Genomic DNA, 14,750 nt, shown 5'->3' on the forward strand with positions numbered 1-14,750 from the left:
CAGGTAGCTCAAGGTAAACGTTGGAGGCACAATCATGCCATAAAGCTTGCAGAAAAATCGAAAGTAGTAATAGTAATTTAACTACTGTAGTAGGAGATAAGGAAGTAGGGTAGTAATTTAACCACTGCAGTTAACTACTCGAAATAGTAGTTTAACTAGTAGTTTAACGACATGTAGTTAACTACTGGCCATCACTGCTTTCTACACACCATTGGCATTCTACACATCCCAAGAAAAACATCAAAAGTTGGACAGCCATCAAAACTGGTATGTCACAACTTTCCATACTGTTCGTCATGAACGCCCTCATTTCGTGCAGCTATGGTTAAGTGAGTTTGAACCTGATTGACAGGCATGCCTTTTGTGAACATGCATGCATGCCTTTGTGCCTGGTGGAACTTTGCTTTATACAGCTGTATTGTATTGCAGAGCATGACTGCTATCCAAAATCCAAGGCACACTGCAAAGTTTCTCTCAAACCAAGCAGAACAGGGTATCTTCAAAAATGCTATTTTGTTGCTCCAAAGATGAAAAAATGCTGTATGGCCTAAATTTTGCTGAAATGTCTTGTTGTAGACATGCATACAACTTGAAAGTTCCCAAGTCAGATTTTCATAAGTCAAATTTGTGTGATCCTTCATACCTTTTCCAATATAACAATACATTTTTTTTTATTATTGGGCTCGTAACATGGACTGACTGTACAAGCTATGAGTAGGTAATACATCAAAAAGGTTATCTCACCTGGCCATATGCCAAGACCGTTGCATTAAATCCTTCAAAACATCTGTTAGAGAGAAACATGTGGACGTAAATTACACAAGGAGAGGCACAAATTGAGAAGGTTATTGTGTGATCAATAATAAAGAAGCTCACAATAGTGATATGAAAAATGTCTATTTTCATGACCCCCCTGTGGATGGTCTTATTTTCCTGGTTAAAAGCCTCCAAAAGGTCATACGACGCTTACTACATCCACCTGAACAGAGCAAGTCATTACATACTCAGTGCGCGTGTGTGTGTATTGGAAGGCAATAATTCAGCTTCACAGAACACTATCACTTCACAGGCTCTTTTTTATCCTTCCTGCCAAACACAGGCATTTTGCAAAATCAAATTATCGATTTAGTTTGATAACAGACCGCCCAACAACATTACCAGCGCTTTGAGCAGCTACTGAGATGATGACTCAGCAGAACAATGACAATAACTGTTGCATATTTTGAAAATATTTTTAAAAAAATATCTCACCCTTCGATGAGTGGGTGGACACATGTTTCGTATACTGGTTCCTGAGGGGATGGACTGTCGAACACATGGTCAAAGGTAAATGCCTTGTCTTTGCCCACCCACACTTGAGGTTCCCCTTTGGTCACACTGGTGCAAGCATGGCACATATCTATCACCTCCCTGGGTATTAATGGACGGATCCTGAAAATGAAACATGATCATGTTGTAGTGTTGTGGCAGGACAAGTCACTCGCACAAGAGACTTAGAAACAGCATAAGGCTTTGTACTGGTACAAAGCCTTGAGGGAAACAAAATAGCCATGAGGGAAAAGCCATCAGGGAAACAAAACAGCAACAAGATGATAGTTCCCCATAAAAAAGGAAACACAAGCAAAGCCCATGTAGCAATAATGTAAGTTGGTCCTCATGCACTGTGTACAGAGTGGTATTATCTTATCTGTAGCTGGCAGTGAAGAGTTTTTTTTTTTTTTCCTCTCTAATAATACCAGTTTCCTACGCATGACAGCAGTTTGTTTCTTTCCCTTTCTTCCTCATTGTTATTTTGTCAGACAGAACATGCTTGTGCCGGGAGGGGGGGGGGGGGGGGGGGGATGCTTGTGCATGTCATATTAGGAGTGGAGAATAGTTGGCACAAACATTTCTACACTTAAGTAACTGAAAACGGCAAAAGTTATGCAATAAGGAATTCATCTGGAATTGAGTCAACCGAATTCTGATGAATTACATACAGGGTGTTTCACCTAAAGTGATAAAAATTCTAACTGGCGACGTACTCGCCGGATGATTGTGGGACTTCCGGAAACTTTTGCCATCACTGAGGAAGGCTTTGGACAATTTTTAATTGTGGGAAATTTATTTTTGTCAATTGAACTTTGAAAATTGTTTAAGCAAACCTCACTTTTACTTATTTTTAATTGTTTTACAGAATTATGAAGTCCTCCATGGATAACTGCAGACCCAACAAAAACTATGCACAGTATCACAACAGAAATAATCACACAAAATTTGTGAAAATTATGCTTTAGCCCTGCCTGCTTGATTTTCGCAAACAAGCGCGCGCGAAATGTGCGTCTAGAGAAGGAAGCGTCCCGGCCTTCCTTTGTTTTGCCTTCTTTGTGATAAGACGGTTGTCACCAGCATCGAGGTCAAAGCGAGGGAAAGAAAGGCAAAACAAGAGGCGGGAACACTTCCTCCTCTCCCCGCATCTTCCGTGCGCCCTTCTTTGCAACAACCAAGCAGGCGGGGATAAAGTGGAATTTTTGCTAACTTTTTTCGACTATTTCTGTTGCGATACTGTGCATAGCTTTTGTTGGGTCTGTCGTTATCCGTGGAGGACTTGTCAGTCAAAAAAAAAAAGAAAAGGAAGTGAGGTTCGCTAGGCAATTTTCGAAGTTTAATTGAAAAAAAAAATTCATTCAATGAAAAATTGTCCAAAGTCTTCCCAAATGGCGGCAATCCAGGAGGTAATTGCCGAAAGTCCCACAATCCTCCGGCGAGTACGTCACCAGTTAGAACTTTTTTTCACTTTAGGTGAAACACCCTGTATAAACACGTGTGCAACGTTTGCAAGCCAGGAATTTTTTATTGTACGTAATTATAATTAATTGAGATCAAAAATGGAGTTTTAGAAACATCTATGTCAGTTGTCGGCACTTACAGAAGCCCGTTTAAATGCCACGTGACAACGCGCGTGCCATAAGGTTCGCGCTTTCATTCATCTTCGACGGAGCCGCAGAGCCAGGCCAGAAACCGTGTCAGAACCGTGTCTGTAAACACGAGCGACATTCTTACGGAATATTCTAGTGGAAGAAAAAGCAAAAAAACTGCTCACGGTGGTGAAGTTACGCAACGTGTTATGCATTCACACGTACTGCTCACTTAGCAGACGATACCGTCGTAGTTTTTTCTTGTCGTCTGCTACGGAGTATCTTCTTCGGGATATTCCCGAAAGTTAGGAGATCGTGAAAAACATGACGTTCAACATTCGTGCTTACGTGGCAGCAAAAAACTGACTTTTTCGCATCTTCCGCTGGTGCATTCTAGGGAATGACGGTCGCGTGTCGCACTAAGGACGTCACTTGCTAGATTCTCCAGTGTGACTGAATCTTGGTGGAAACGTTCGCAGCAATTTTATGCGGGCGTCACGTACACAACCCACAGCCTCAGCGTGCAGACAATGCTCCACACCCCGGTTACATGGCCCCCCTAGACACTGCATCCATGTAACCTCAAAGTACTCCGGCGCATTTCCACCAAAAATTACGACGCATGACTGACACTTAGCCGCGGAACGGCCGAATCCGGCTTAAAACAAAAACAACCGGTCACTAATAAACGAAAAAGACAACCATGAGGTTCCCACCCGCAGTCCGTGACTAGGCATAAATGAGGAAGCGCGGTCCCAGAGCGGAAGACCACTGCACAGAAACAAGAAAAACATATCATAAGCCGTTTTCGTGTGTGCCTGCGCGTGATTATTGGCGAGGCCCATCCGTGAGCTGAAGAACTTTTCCTCCTTGCCACAGAAATCGTTACTGAATGCATCCCAGTTTGCGCTACCCCGAAAAAAATTAATGAAGGGGGAGTCATACGCGTGCAAAATACGTATAGGCGCATATAAAGCCAAGGTAATTTCCCGCCAATACACGCGAGCGACATTTCCCAGAATACAGTCCAGCGGAAGATGCACAAAACGCCATCGCTTTCTGCGGTCACGTGAGCGCGAGCGATTAATGTCACGTCATTTCGTGCTCTTCCAGCAACAAGATGTTCCTGAGCAAGCAGACGACGGTGGACGTCAGCGCCCGTATAGTGTCGTCTGCTATATGTGCGTAGTACGCCACTGCAAGTTATCAGCATACGACGCGGCGAAACTTCCCGCCAATGAGCACTTCTTTGCTTTTTCTTCCACTAGAATATTCCGTGGAGAGTGCTCGTCTCAATACACAGTTTACGGCGTCTTCGTCTGTGACTTCGTCAGACTCTAGTTTCTTTTCCTAAGAAATTGCAAGGTTGTTCAGTACCCAGCTGTATATAACGCTATTTCCCATTTTGTTTCATGGTAGCATCGTCGCAAGCATACCTATTTCCACGTACAGAGTGCCACTCCGATTCTCGTATGCATACTAGCGGCGGTAAACGGAAAGAGAGGCGTCGGTTCAATGATCACGATGGCTGTCTGCTCCAGACAGGCAGTCTAGCAGTTTGAAGAGAACCGATTCCTGCTTTTCCAGATCTTTTTCATTCATTTTTTCTCTCTCTCACTTTCGAGTAGAACATATCCGGTGTGTACGGACCAGTGACGTCGAGGTACGTACCCACCATCGACCCATCAATCATCGCGGCGTGCGACAGAGGAAACAAAAAGACCTTCGGTATATTATACGCACGGCTGGAGAAGGACCATTTCCTGCATGTCGGCTCTCTGACAACGAAGCAGAACAAGACGAGACTTGGTCTCGATGGGATACGCAAGCTCGTGAGATTGAAGGTTATAATCATACTGAAAACCCGACCTCAACACAACGTGCTGAGGATGATGCGAGGTGAGCGCGGTCTTGGTGAGGGATGTCAGGCAGGGGCGGTCCCAGCGGGGGGCACTGGACAGCTGCTATACTAGAATGCTACATATACTGGCAGTGACCAATGGAAGCACCTGTTGACGACAGGGGTTTGAGGGTTTAATTCTATTGACTTCTATTTTATTCTATCACTTTACTATTCTATTTAGTAGTAGTAGTAGTTAATAATCAAGATTTCAGTTAATTACACTTAGTTTACTAATTTAACCCTAGGCCAAACTGCAACGCCAAGACTTTACACGAATTTCTGAAGTGTCAGCCACAAAAAGAAGCTTTTAGCGACACCACAATTACGCTGGCGCGCCCGCTCATTTACCTTTCATGTGTGACGTCGCTTATCGAACGACAGCGTCAACGGTGCCTTATGAGCCTGCATGAGGGCGGGCGGGCGGGCGACCTTCGTGCACATTGCGTCCTGCATATGTGAGCAGGTGATCATGACACCGAGGCGTATACAACGTAATGGACAAAGAGGGACAGCAGGTGTGTACACCGGACAACGAGGTCGTGACGAGATTGGTCTTATCGAAGCAATCGATTCCATGCCCCCCATATCCCTTGCTGTGTTCGTCAACTGCCTCACTGCATTGTTCCAGCCTCTATACAAGCTCCCCATACAGTTTTGAAGTCTCATATAGTCAGGCGAGGAATCGTTTGATTTTGTGTGGAGCGTATCTTGGCTGGTAGACCATTATGGTGTCATTATGCCGGGTGTCTCAGTTAAATCGCCGGGCTAAATAGTTCGCGAACGGGTGCACCAATCGACGAACTTTCTTTTTTACAAGTATCTCTCAGATACCACCAACAAGCTGCGCACCGTGTGAATGAGTGGGAGGCGCTCATTATTTAAAGAAAAATTCAAATGAGTTTCGTAAGAAACAACTTCTAAAGCAGGGCGCAGTCGGCATTAAAATGGGTACTACCCCTTTTGGGACCTTCAGTGGACACCTTTTAGAGAAAAATCTGCCACCGAAGCGGGACATTTGTTGCAGTAATTAATTGGTTTCGGTTTACATATTTTGTCGCGGCTCGTCGCGGTGAAGCGCAAAAGGATGTAATTCGTTGGTGGATAAGGGAGTGGAAGAGAGTCCTTTTGCGCTTCGCCGCGACCAACCACGACAAAAATATGTAAACCGAAACCAACTAATTACTGCAACAAATGACCCGCTTCGGCGGCAGATTTTTCTCTAAAAGGTGTCCACTGAAGGTCCCAAAAGGGGTAGTACCCATTTTAATGCCGACATGCAGCGCCTTGCTTTAGAAGTTCTTGTTTTTACGAAACTCATTCGAATTTTTATTTAAATAATGAGCTCCTCCCACTCATTCACATGGTGCGCAGCTTGTAGGTGGTATCGGGCAAATACTTTTAAAAAAGAAAGTTCGTCGCTTGGTGCACCCGTTCGCGAATTATTTGGCCCAGGGATTTAACTGAGACACCCGGTATTTCGTATTATAAATGAACCTCGCATCAAAGACTCGGTACCCAAAATTATAAATGACGTCAGTGAACAGCGCGCGTCTCCACTCTCCGCCCCACTTTGGAAGACAGCCGGCAGCTGCGGTGAGGCATAGGTTATGGGTGAGGAGATGGAAATCGACCTTCGAAGAGCAGTGTTGCCAGACGTGTTGGTAGATTGGATAAGTATGACGTCGTGGTGGATGCCCAAATTAGAAGTCGACGATTCAAATATATGGCTGTCGTCGAAAAATCTAGACAGCGACAGGAACAGAACCACTCACAGGTATAGGAATGGAGTGTGAGACACGCAGATTCCAATTAGTACATGAATGAGGTATAGGATGTTGGAGACACGAGACTTGGTCCCTATAGTGGTGCTCTAATGAGGCTAGATTTTAGTGTGTTTTTTATTTTTCACAGTCCCTATAACATGACGAAAAAAATCTTGTTGCGTGCTTCGTACACTTTAGTGACCGCTGACACGATAAAGGTGCCTCAGACGAGAAAGCTAATTTCATCGAGCGTCACAAAAGATCGATACACCCAAATAATATTTCGTCTACGTCGAGCCATCCACCCCCTATACGGTTTTTCGTAGTCGGAGCTGGTGAACTCGCTATTATTTCAGATTCAAGCGAAGTGCAAGGTGCTACCACAGTCTCATAAGAGGGTCATAACAGAATTCCCCCACCGTGCGTGGGTGGAGAAACGAGGCATTCAGTCAAGATGGGGTCGTCCTGGCGGTTGCCGTGGTACAGGGAGCATCCCAATGAAGATTACTGAGGGACGTTTTATGTGCCGAGTTGTTCTGCGGTATTATCCGAATCCCAGGGCAAGAGAAGACTGCACACCCCGTCTTTCCCCTATCCCACTTTCACCCTTCCATATCCCCCTTCCTCTTCTGGGCGCCGACTCGCCAGTTCTGAGCAAGCTGACCGCACCTTCTACAAACATCACTTCACTCCTACAGAAACAGGGATGGTAGGTGAACGACCATAAGTACAAATAATCACCCCGAAGTGTATATGCATTTTAAAAAAAGTAAATGAAAATAATAGTCTTCACTCGATGAAGACTTGTATCTCTCTCATGTAAAAATGCTTTCGTCAGTTTTGTTTCGTCATGCAACCATGGGCATCAGAGTGGGTCTTGTACAGCGCCCAGCGGCGCCCAGCAGATATGTGCACACGGCCTTGACCCAATCAGAGCCGTGGACCCAATAAGGTACGTGCGGCCGCGCAACTACCACATGCGACGACCTCATGCTCTACTAATTACTCCTAAGAAAAGCCACAAACAAAGACCATCCGTCCGCGCACGTGATTGGACGAAAGTGTCTCTTGAACTCCTAAAAAGACTGACTCGTAAAAGACCAACATCTGATGGTTAACGTAGCAGGTTCTGCAGTTTCTTGTTGCTGTCGCTCTCGAAAAAGGAAAAGGGGCAAACTTGATGAACGAGCGTCACTGCTTTAGACGAGCTACTCGCCGCAAGTGGTACATCCTCTCAACGGCACTCACTTCGAGTTGGCGCTCGGACTTCGTCTTATTAATCCGCTGGTCACGTACATTTGCAGGATGCGCACACATGCATTGTCGCGTTCTGTTTGCCCATGAACCACAGACGGGGCCCTTGGTAGGCCGAAAGCAGGGCCGCAGGGCTCTGGCCGAAAGGGCTTGGGCCAGCCCTTTCGGCCTACAACCTAGTGGCGGCTAGAACCTACAACCTAGTGCTACAACCTACAACCTAGTGCTACAACCTAGTGGCGAGATAAGTAACTGCATTTTCCATTCCGCAAGGAGAAATATTCTGCACGTTAATGCCCCGTTGACTGTATACATCCACGAGCACTGACACGAAGCGCTATTAAGTATTAACGAGGGAAATAAAATGTTAGCGGCCCAGGAAATGAACACAATAGGAGGCGAATATGAACGGCAGCGCTTCCGGGAAAAATGTCCGGGGAAATTATTTTACGCACCGAAGGACATCTGACCCAATGCCAATTAATACGTAGATGTTGGCCTCATGAAGGCTATCAAAAGATGAAAAAAAAAAAAAAAAAAAGTAAACAACTATGCAGTTAAACCCGTATTTGGTAAATATTTCGCGGAATCTTAATCTCGCGATGTGTGTTCTATGCGTTTGTACCATCAGAGTTAAAATGATACACAGGTCTGAGGGCTTGTCACGTGCTATGCCTTCCCTGGTGAAGTTGACGTCAACGATCAACCATAAATTGTCGAATTGAGAACAAGCCTTGAATGACCGAAACGATGTCCAGTAGTGTACTGTGTTGCTAACGTGTGCTGAATGTCAGCCATAATAAACTGCATGCGTCAATTAAACTTCGTCGAACAAGTTATTTCTGTTCTTTCCCCATCTTTCTGTACTTTTTCTGTCATCGTAATTACCCCTACGGAAATTACTACTTTTACAGCATGAAGAAAGTTGTTGCTAATTCCAAAGCCTGAGACATCTCCAGACTGACGACTTTTCCTCTTTTTTTTTTTTTTTTTTTTTACAAAATCTAATTCAAGCGAATTATGGCAAACCTGTCGATGAACTGCGAGATATTCCTTACATTCAGCAGCTACCCCCCGTATCTGTATGCGGACCGCGAAAGCACGCTTCGAAGGAAGCGTGTGCAGCGCATGAAAGCCGTGATGCCAAGCGTGCGCTACGTGGTGCGGAAAGCCCCCTCCCCGTCAAGGCCTCGATGCTTTTGTTTGAGGAAGGGTCGCCGTGTGAGTGACCAACATATTGAGCGTATAGATACAGCCTACATACGTGCAGAGTACGTTCAAATGAAACATATTGTATATGGCCTTGGCAGGTCGACGAGTTGCAGCGCCATCTGTTGTATTACGTCGCGCGTAGGTGTACCGGTAGCAAGCTCGCGTACGTGACGAAACGGACTGGTTTACAAATGGTTCACTGATTATGTCAAATGCAACCGCTCTGCCTGCGGGGGCAAATCGAACTCGTAAATAAATGATATACATGGCAGCCGTTCAGAGCTAAAATCTTCATAACTCGGCAGCAAGAAGTACGGAGTTTTAACTCTAAAGAAGCCATATTAGAACATGCTTCTTCCCCATGATCGATCCATACCTAGCCAATATGTGCTATGACGTTAGACTGTGACACGACGTTGTCTACAGTTACTATATTGCTTTTACTGTGCCGTACACGTCGTGCAATTTGTTTGTCCACTTTATGTTATGCGTCCTGGTGGTGCGTCTTTGACATATGAGAAGTAATAATAAAAAACGAAACGATAAAGAGCTGTCAAGTCAAGGATCGGCCACAGTTATCGTGAACACCTTCCAGTCTACCAGTCATGCTCTGCCTAAGAACGGCATGCTTAGGCCCCATCCAACTCTTGTTCCCATTGACTATATGTGTCCATCAAGTCAGCAGAAATATTCCTTATACCGTGCTTCCACACGGGCGACATTCCGCAGAATGCCCCGGCGGAACATGTACAAAACATCATGTCTCTTTGAGACACAATGTCACAAACAAGAGGACGATGTCACAAACAAGAGCACGATGTCACAAACAAGAGCACGATGTCACAAACAAGAGCACGATGTCACAAACAAGAGCACGATGTCTCTTCGTGCTCTTTTAACATCGGGCGTACCCTGTGGTTCAGCCAAAATGCACATATTTCGTAGCAGACGACAGTGCTTAAGCCAGTACGCTACTGCCGACATTCTGTCGCTGTGAGAATGCTCAAAAATAAGACGCTGGCGCGAGAGTTTTCTTCTTCTTTCTCTCTTCCGCTAGAATATGCCTTGGGCATGACGGTCGTATAAACACAGGGATACAGGAGCAACCATGCCCATTTCTGCATCTTCCGTACAAATAAAGTTCTGTTCCGGCACCATTTCGACATGCACTCCGCTCGCTACTCACTCCCCCTTTGTTTCTTTCTTCTTCAGAATAGTATTGACAGACTGATTTCGAAAGAGCGCTATCCATTGCCCCGGAGCGACAGGGAGTGGCAAAGGGCATTGTTTTAATGAACAATCTGTCACTGCCGGCTGCTGTTTGGCTGTCGTCACCGCTTCACAATTCGCCCTTGATAGACTAAGTACCGAAGTGATAGGAAAGTACACACACAAACACAACAACAGTAATCTTAACGTCACATATGCTTGCGCGTCACAAGAGCGTTACCCCCACAGAACCGCTACCCAGTCTGTTGGGAAAGGAGTGATATCGTAGCAGCTAATCCTGTCTTATCGCAATGTTTTGCTGCTGTGGGCAAACTAAATCGCATATCGCGCGAGCCCGTCCGACACGATGGTCGTGAGTAGAAACCTCCGATTATGGAAACTGGTAATCGTGTTCTCCTGTTGGGTTTAGCCAAAAAATACTACCACCGTGACACTACTTAGCCCAAAACCACTCTCGAAGTGGGATTCCCTCACTGTAACCAAACGGCCACCCAAAAAACTCTGTAATGGCTCAAGACGTGAAGTTGCTAAAAAGTATGTAACCTTCGCAAAAAATGAGTTGCTTTTGCTCATTCCCCGAAACGAAGCAGGCGTGGTAACAACAAGAAACAAAAAAAGGTTACACCTTGATTCATTACATAATCGTCTTACACTCATCAACCTACACACGCAAATACCCAAACTCAGCTTCTCTCGCGGCCCTACCCAACGCTTCTCCACGGGCGAGAACTCCATCCATCACGGTTTCCGAAGCCTTTTCCTAACAGGGGTGCACTTTCAACGACCTCAATCGCCTCACACCCCCCGTTTTCCAACAATAACGTCGCTGCGAGCAATCACGCAACGCCTCCATGCCGTCCACGCGTCTTCGAAAATCGCTTAGTATCGCCAACGCTGCGCTTCCCACGCGCGCTGCTCGGAAACGCAACGCAGACGACGCTCGTATCACGTGACACCGCGTAACCCGCGCCGCCAAACGAGAGAGTTGGCTCTTTTGATTGGTGTCACAACAGCTGTATGAAGCGAGCTCGCTGCTTTTATGGATGCTGGTATTTTCTAAGTGTCGTCCTTGTCTCGCTTAATTATACAGGTTGCGAATGATAATGTTCCACTCAAAGGGCAAGGACACAGGGGAGCGGGGTGAGTTTCCGGGTATACCGCTTCTGGTATGGGAAGAAGGACGAACCGATGTGGACATCGGGCGTTATTACATTAGTGTGGCCGTATAGCGGTACCCTAATAAAGATCTGAGCCGATTCTGCCATCTGGCACCATTCGCATCAAGGTCTTAAACCCCCATGTCTCTATCGCTTTTTTTGTGTGTGCTCACATTAGCCAATTCACCATGCCCTCTGTGCACTGCACCACAGTACCGGTCCGACTATCGAGCGATGTTTCCCCCTTTTCACTTGTTTGTTTTCCTTGTCTCTTTTGCGCCCTCAAGCATGTGGAGCAGTTTTATATTTTCTACACCAGTGCTCCTGCTAGTGTTTTTACCTCCCCAGCAGGCACTCTTTTTTTCTTTCTTCTCCATCTTCATGAGCAAATATTGCGTGAAATTACTCTTAACGATGCTCTGGGAACCAAAACGGGGACGAAGCTTTTGACACCCACGCCTTCTCAGATTGGATCATATCACAAATGTGATTGCTGCTTCGAAATCTGCCCGTGTCATTGTTCAACACTACCACACGCACGCACAAACACACACAAATCGAGTTGCTGCTCCTTGGGTGCGGAACAAGTCTGAATGCAGAAATTGAAATGATAATACCAGCTCCACGGAGAGACTGGGAGGTGACACGGGTTCGAATCCTGTCAGCGGCTGTGCTGTCTGAGGTTTTCCCCGGGGGTTTTCGGCAGACTTTCCAGACGAATGTCGGCACAGTTCCCCCCTAAAGTCGGCCCAGGACGCATACTAACCCCCCCTGTCCCCCACTCCTTCCTGCTGTCCTCTCTCCATCTGTCCACGTCTGTACGCCGCTCATAGCACCAGTTGCTCCGCGTCGCTAACACGGAATTAAGAAAAAATCAAATGATAATGAAGAAAAACAGATTATAGCTTAAAAATTCACGAATTAAATTCGATTCGCTGGCAAAGTTGAAAACCTGCTAAACCAACTTCCAAAGGATTTGTCTTATCATATTCACGTGTAAATCTGAATGGCTCTTTTCTCCCTCTTTCCCGAAGACGAAGTACACGAGTTTCATGGCCGTTTATCCTCCGATGGTACCTGCACTAGCACTTGACATCGTCAGGTAGGTGTATGTGTAAGCATCCTCTTCCAGCCAGTATCAAATTTCCACGAGCTAGAGGACTTTTCTCTCACGTTCGCACTCGCGGGTGGAATGACTGCATGTCAATGCATCAGAACGGCACACACATTCCCCCGTGACATTTATTACAACACAGTTGTTTCAATGGAGGGCTGTCTGGATGACAACGGTGCAGCACTGCTGAATTCAGCGGTGATGGAAGCATGTAACTCATTCGTTCCCAGCCTAGATGGCTTCTGTTTTCAGAAAAGGAGAGGTATACGAAATGACTGATTAAGGTATATAGCATCGTATTCGTCTCACAAAAATGAGGACGGTGAAATTACTGCTCTATTTAAAGCAGGAAGTAGGAAGGATGTGTTCTCCAATTACACGTAGTATATTTCTGCCGCGGCAGCGTTTTCGAAAGTGCTAATAAAATACGGCGGAACTTCGAAATCGAAACGAAAGTATAAACGAAAAAAAAAAAAAAGTAAGGAAGTAGAAAGTCAATTGTTAGTGTCTGCTATATATTTTTACTGTTCGCGTAGGAATTTGCATTGTCGAGGTATTTGTTATTTTAAGGCACAAATGTGAAGGGGAAAAAGATGAAGTTTTGCGTTCCCTTGTCTTCCTTTAATGTGTGTGCGGTGGCTTTTTCGAAGCACCCTTGCTACATTCTTAAAAATGAACTTCACCACATAGCACGCTCCTAGCTAATCATCATCCGAGTGACATCGTTGTTTCCCCTGATTTGCTTGAAAACATTACGCAGTTCGTAATTGCCACAAAAATAGCGTGCGCCTCCCGTTTTCATCGAAATCGGCTTGGAGCGTGCTATGCGGTGAAGCTCTGTTTTTACAGTGTACTTGGTGCAGCAGGCTTGCAACACTTCCGGGTGTAGTAGACCCCCAATATCCGAAATAAAGAATCAGGTTCCGATGCCTGAAAAGGGGCAAACAAAATCGCAATTCTTCTTTCTTGATTTTTTGTGACACTTTATTTAGTACCGAAACGCTGTGCAAACCAAAGCACAGTGGACTGTGCAGGGATCCTCCTATCGTTGAAGAAACTGACTCAAATGATGCAGAAAGCAGCTGACATTGTCAATTATTCGATAGCACACAGAATCAGGGTAAGTTCCTTTGGAGTTCCTCAAGGAAGTTGTTGAAAGTTATTCGGCGATAGCCGTTTAAGTACAATACCGCCGGGGGGGCGTGAGCATGACAGTCGATAGCTTATCGCCAAACTGACATCCGTTACAGAAGTATCCTGGGTCCACTCATCTTTTCCTCACACACCCAAATGGCGACATACAGTGCTGGATTTACAGTGGTGGGGGCCCCGGAGCACTGTGCTGTGGGGGGCTCCCTCGTGCATTCTATGTATTATTCTATGTATTCGTATATTATATATGTCTATAAATGACATCGTTTTTTTTCTGAAGGACGGCGGCCGTGTGGCACACCAGTCCGAGATTTTTCAGCAGTCAGGTTTTGTCATATTTTGAACATTTCGTAGACAACTGAAATAAATATTCTATTCACGTCTATCCAATGTGTATTTCGGGGTCGATATGCGTGGACGGAGGACAGATTTTTACCAAGTTTCCGTTTCATGGATGCGTTTCAGGCATGCAAAACAGATTTCCTTTGGACAAGAAATTTACTGGTGGGGGCCCCGGGGCAAGTGCCCCGTCTGCCCTCCCCCAAATCCGGCACTGGCGACCTAAATTGTATTATGCATGCGGACGACATTGCGATACCTATTTCGGGACTTGACCCTGAGAGCCTAATGCATAGGGGAAATATTGTTCTGGTTGGCCTAAATCGATGGGCTGAAAAACAAGGGATTGCCAATCGACGCTGTCAAAAGCAAGGTCATCATACGCAGGACCAAAATTGTCCATTAATGTAAATGTCCATTTCTAGCACTACAGTACTGTTGTCCTGATCATGAACACTTGTCCCATCAGGGGCGGATCTACGATTTTCTCGAGGGGGGGGGGGGGGGGGGGGTCCGCTATGGACAAGTGCCAGGTGCATGCTGGGATTGGTCCATTAAACCCTATGTTCAAGTCTTGAATTGAGGGGGGGGGGTCAAGACATCCGGACCCCCCCTAAATCCGCCCCTGTGTCCCATCGCACCTTAGCTGTTGTCATTTTGATTTAGAGCAATACATGCATTTCTATACACGTTTCTCATCTGACAGAACCTTATAAATCTGGACACTTA

General features: G+C 45.7%; 1 protein-coding gene across 6 annotated transcripts in view; it reads right to left on the reverse strand.

Annotated features, from left to right (window-relative positions):
- Nucleotides 1-14,750, reverse strand: part of LOC135391020 (kinesin-like protein KIF21A) — a 46,702-nt gene that overhangs the window by 30,332 nt on the left and 1,620 nt on the right. For all 6 annotated transcript variants that reach the window (XM_064621089.1, XM_064621088.1, XM_064621092.1 and 3 more), the window contains exons 2-3: nucleotides 1,252-1,431; nucleotides 745-787 (exon numbers count right to left, since the gene is read on the reverse strand). In XM_064621089.1, the coding sequence (XP_064477159.1) occupies nucleotides 745-787; nucleotides 1,252-1,431 (223 nt within the window). The remainder of the gene's footprint in view (nucleotides 1-744; nucleotides 788-1,251; nucleotides 1,432-14,750) is intronic.

The sequence above is a fragment of the Ornithodoros turicata genome, chromosome 4 (assembly GCF_037126465.1).
Source record: "Ornithodoros turicata isolate Travis chromosome 4, ASM3712646v1, whole genome shotgun sequence".
In the NCBI taxonomy this organism is placed as follows: domain Eukaryota; kingdom Metazoa; phylum Arthropoda; class Arachnida; order Ixodida; family Argasidae; genus Ornithodoros; species Ornithodoros turicata.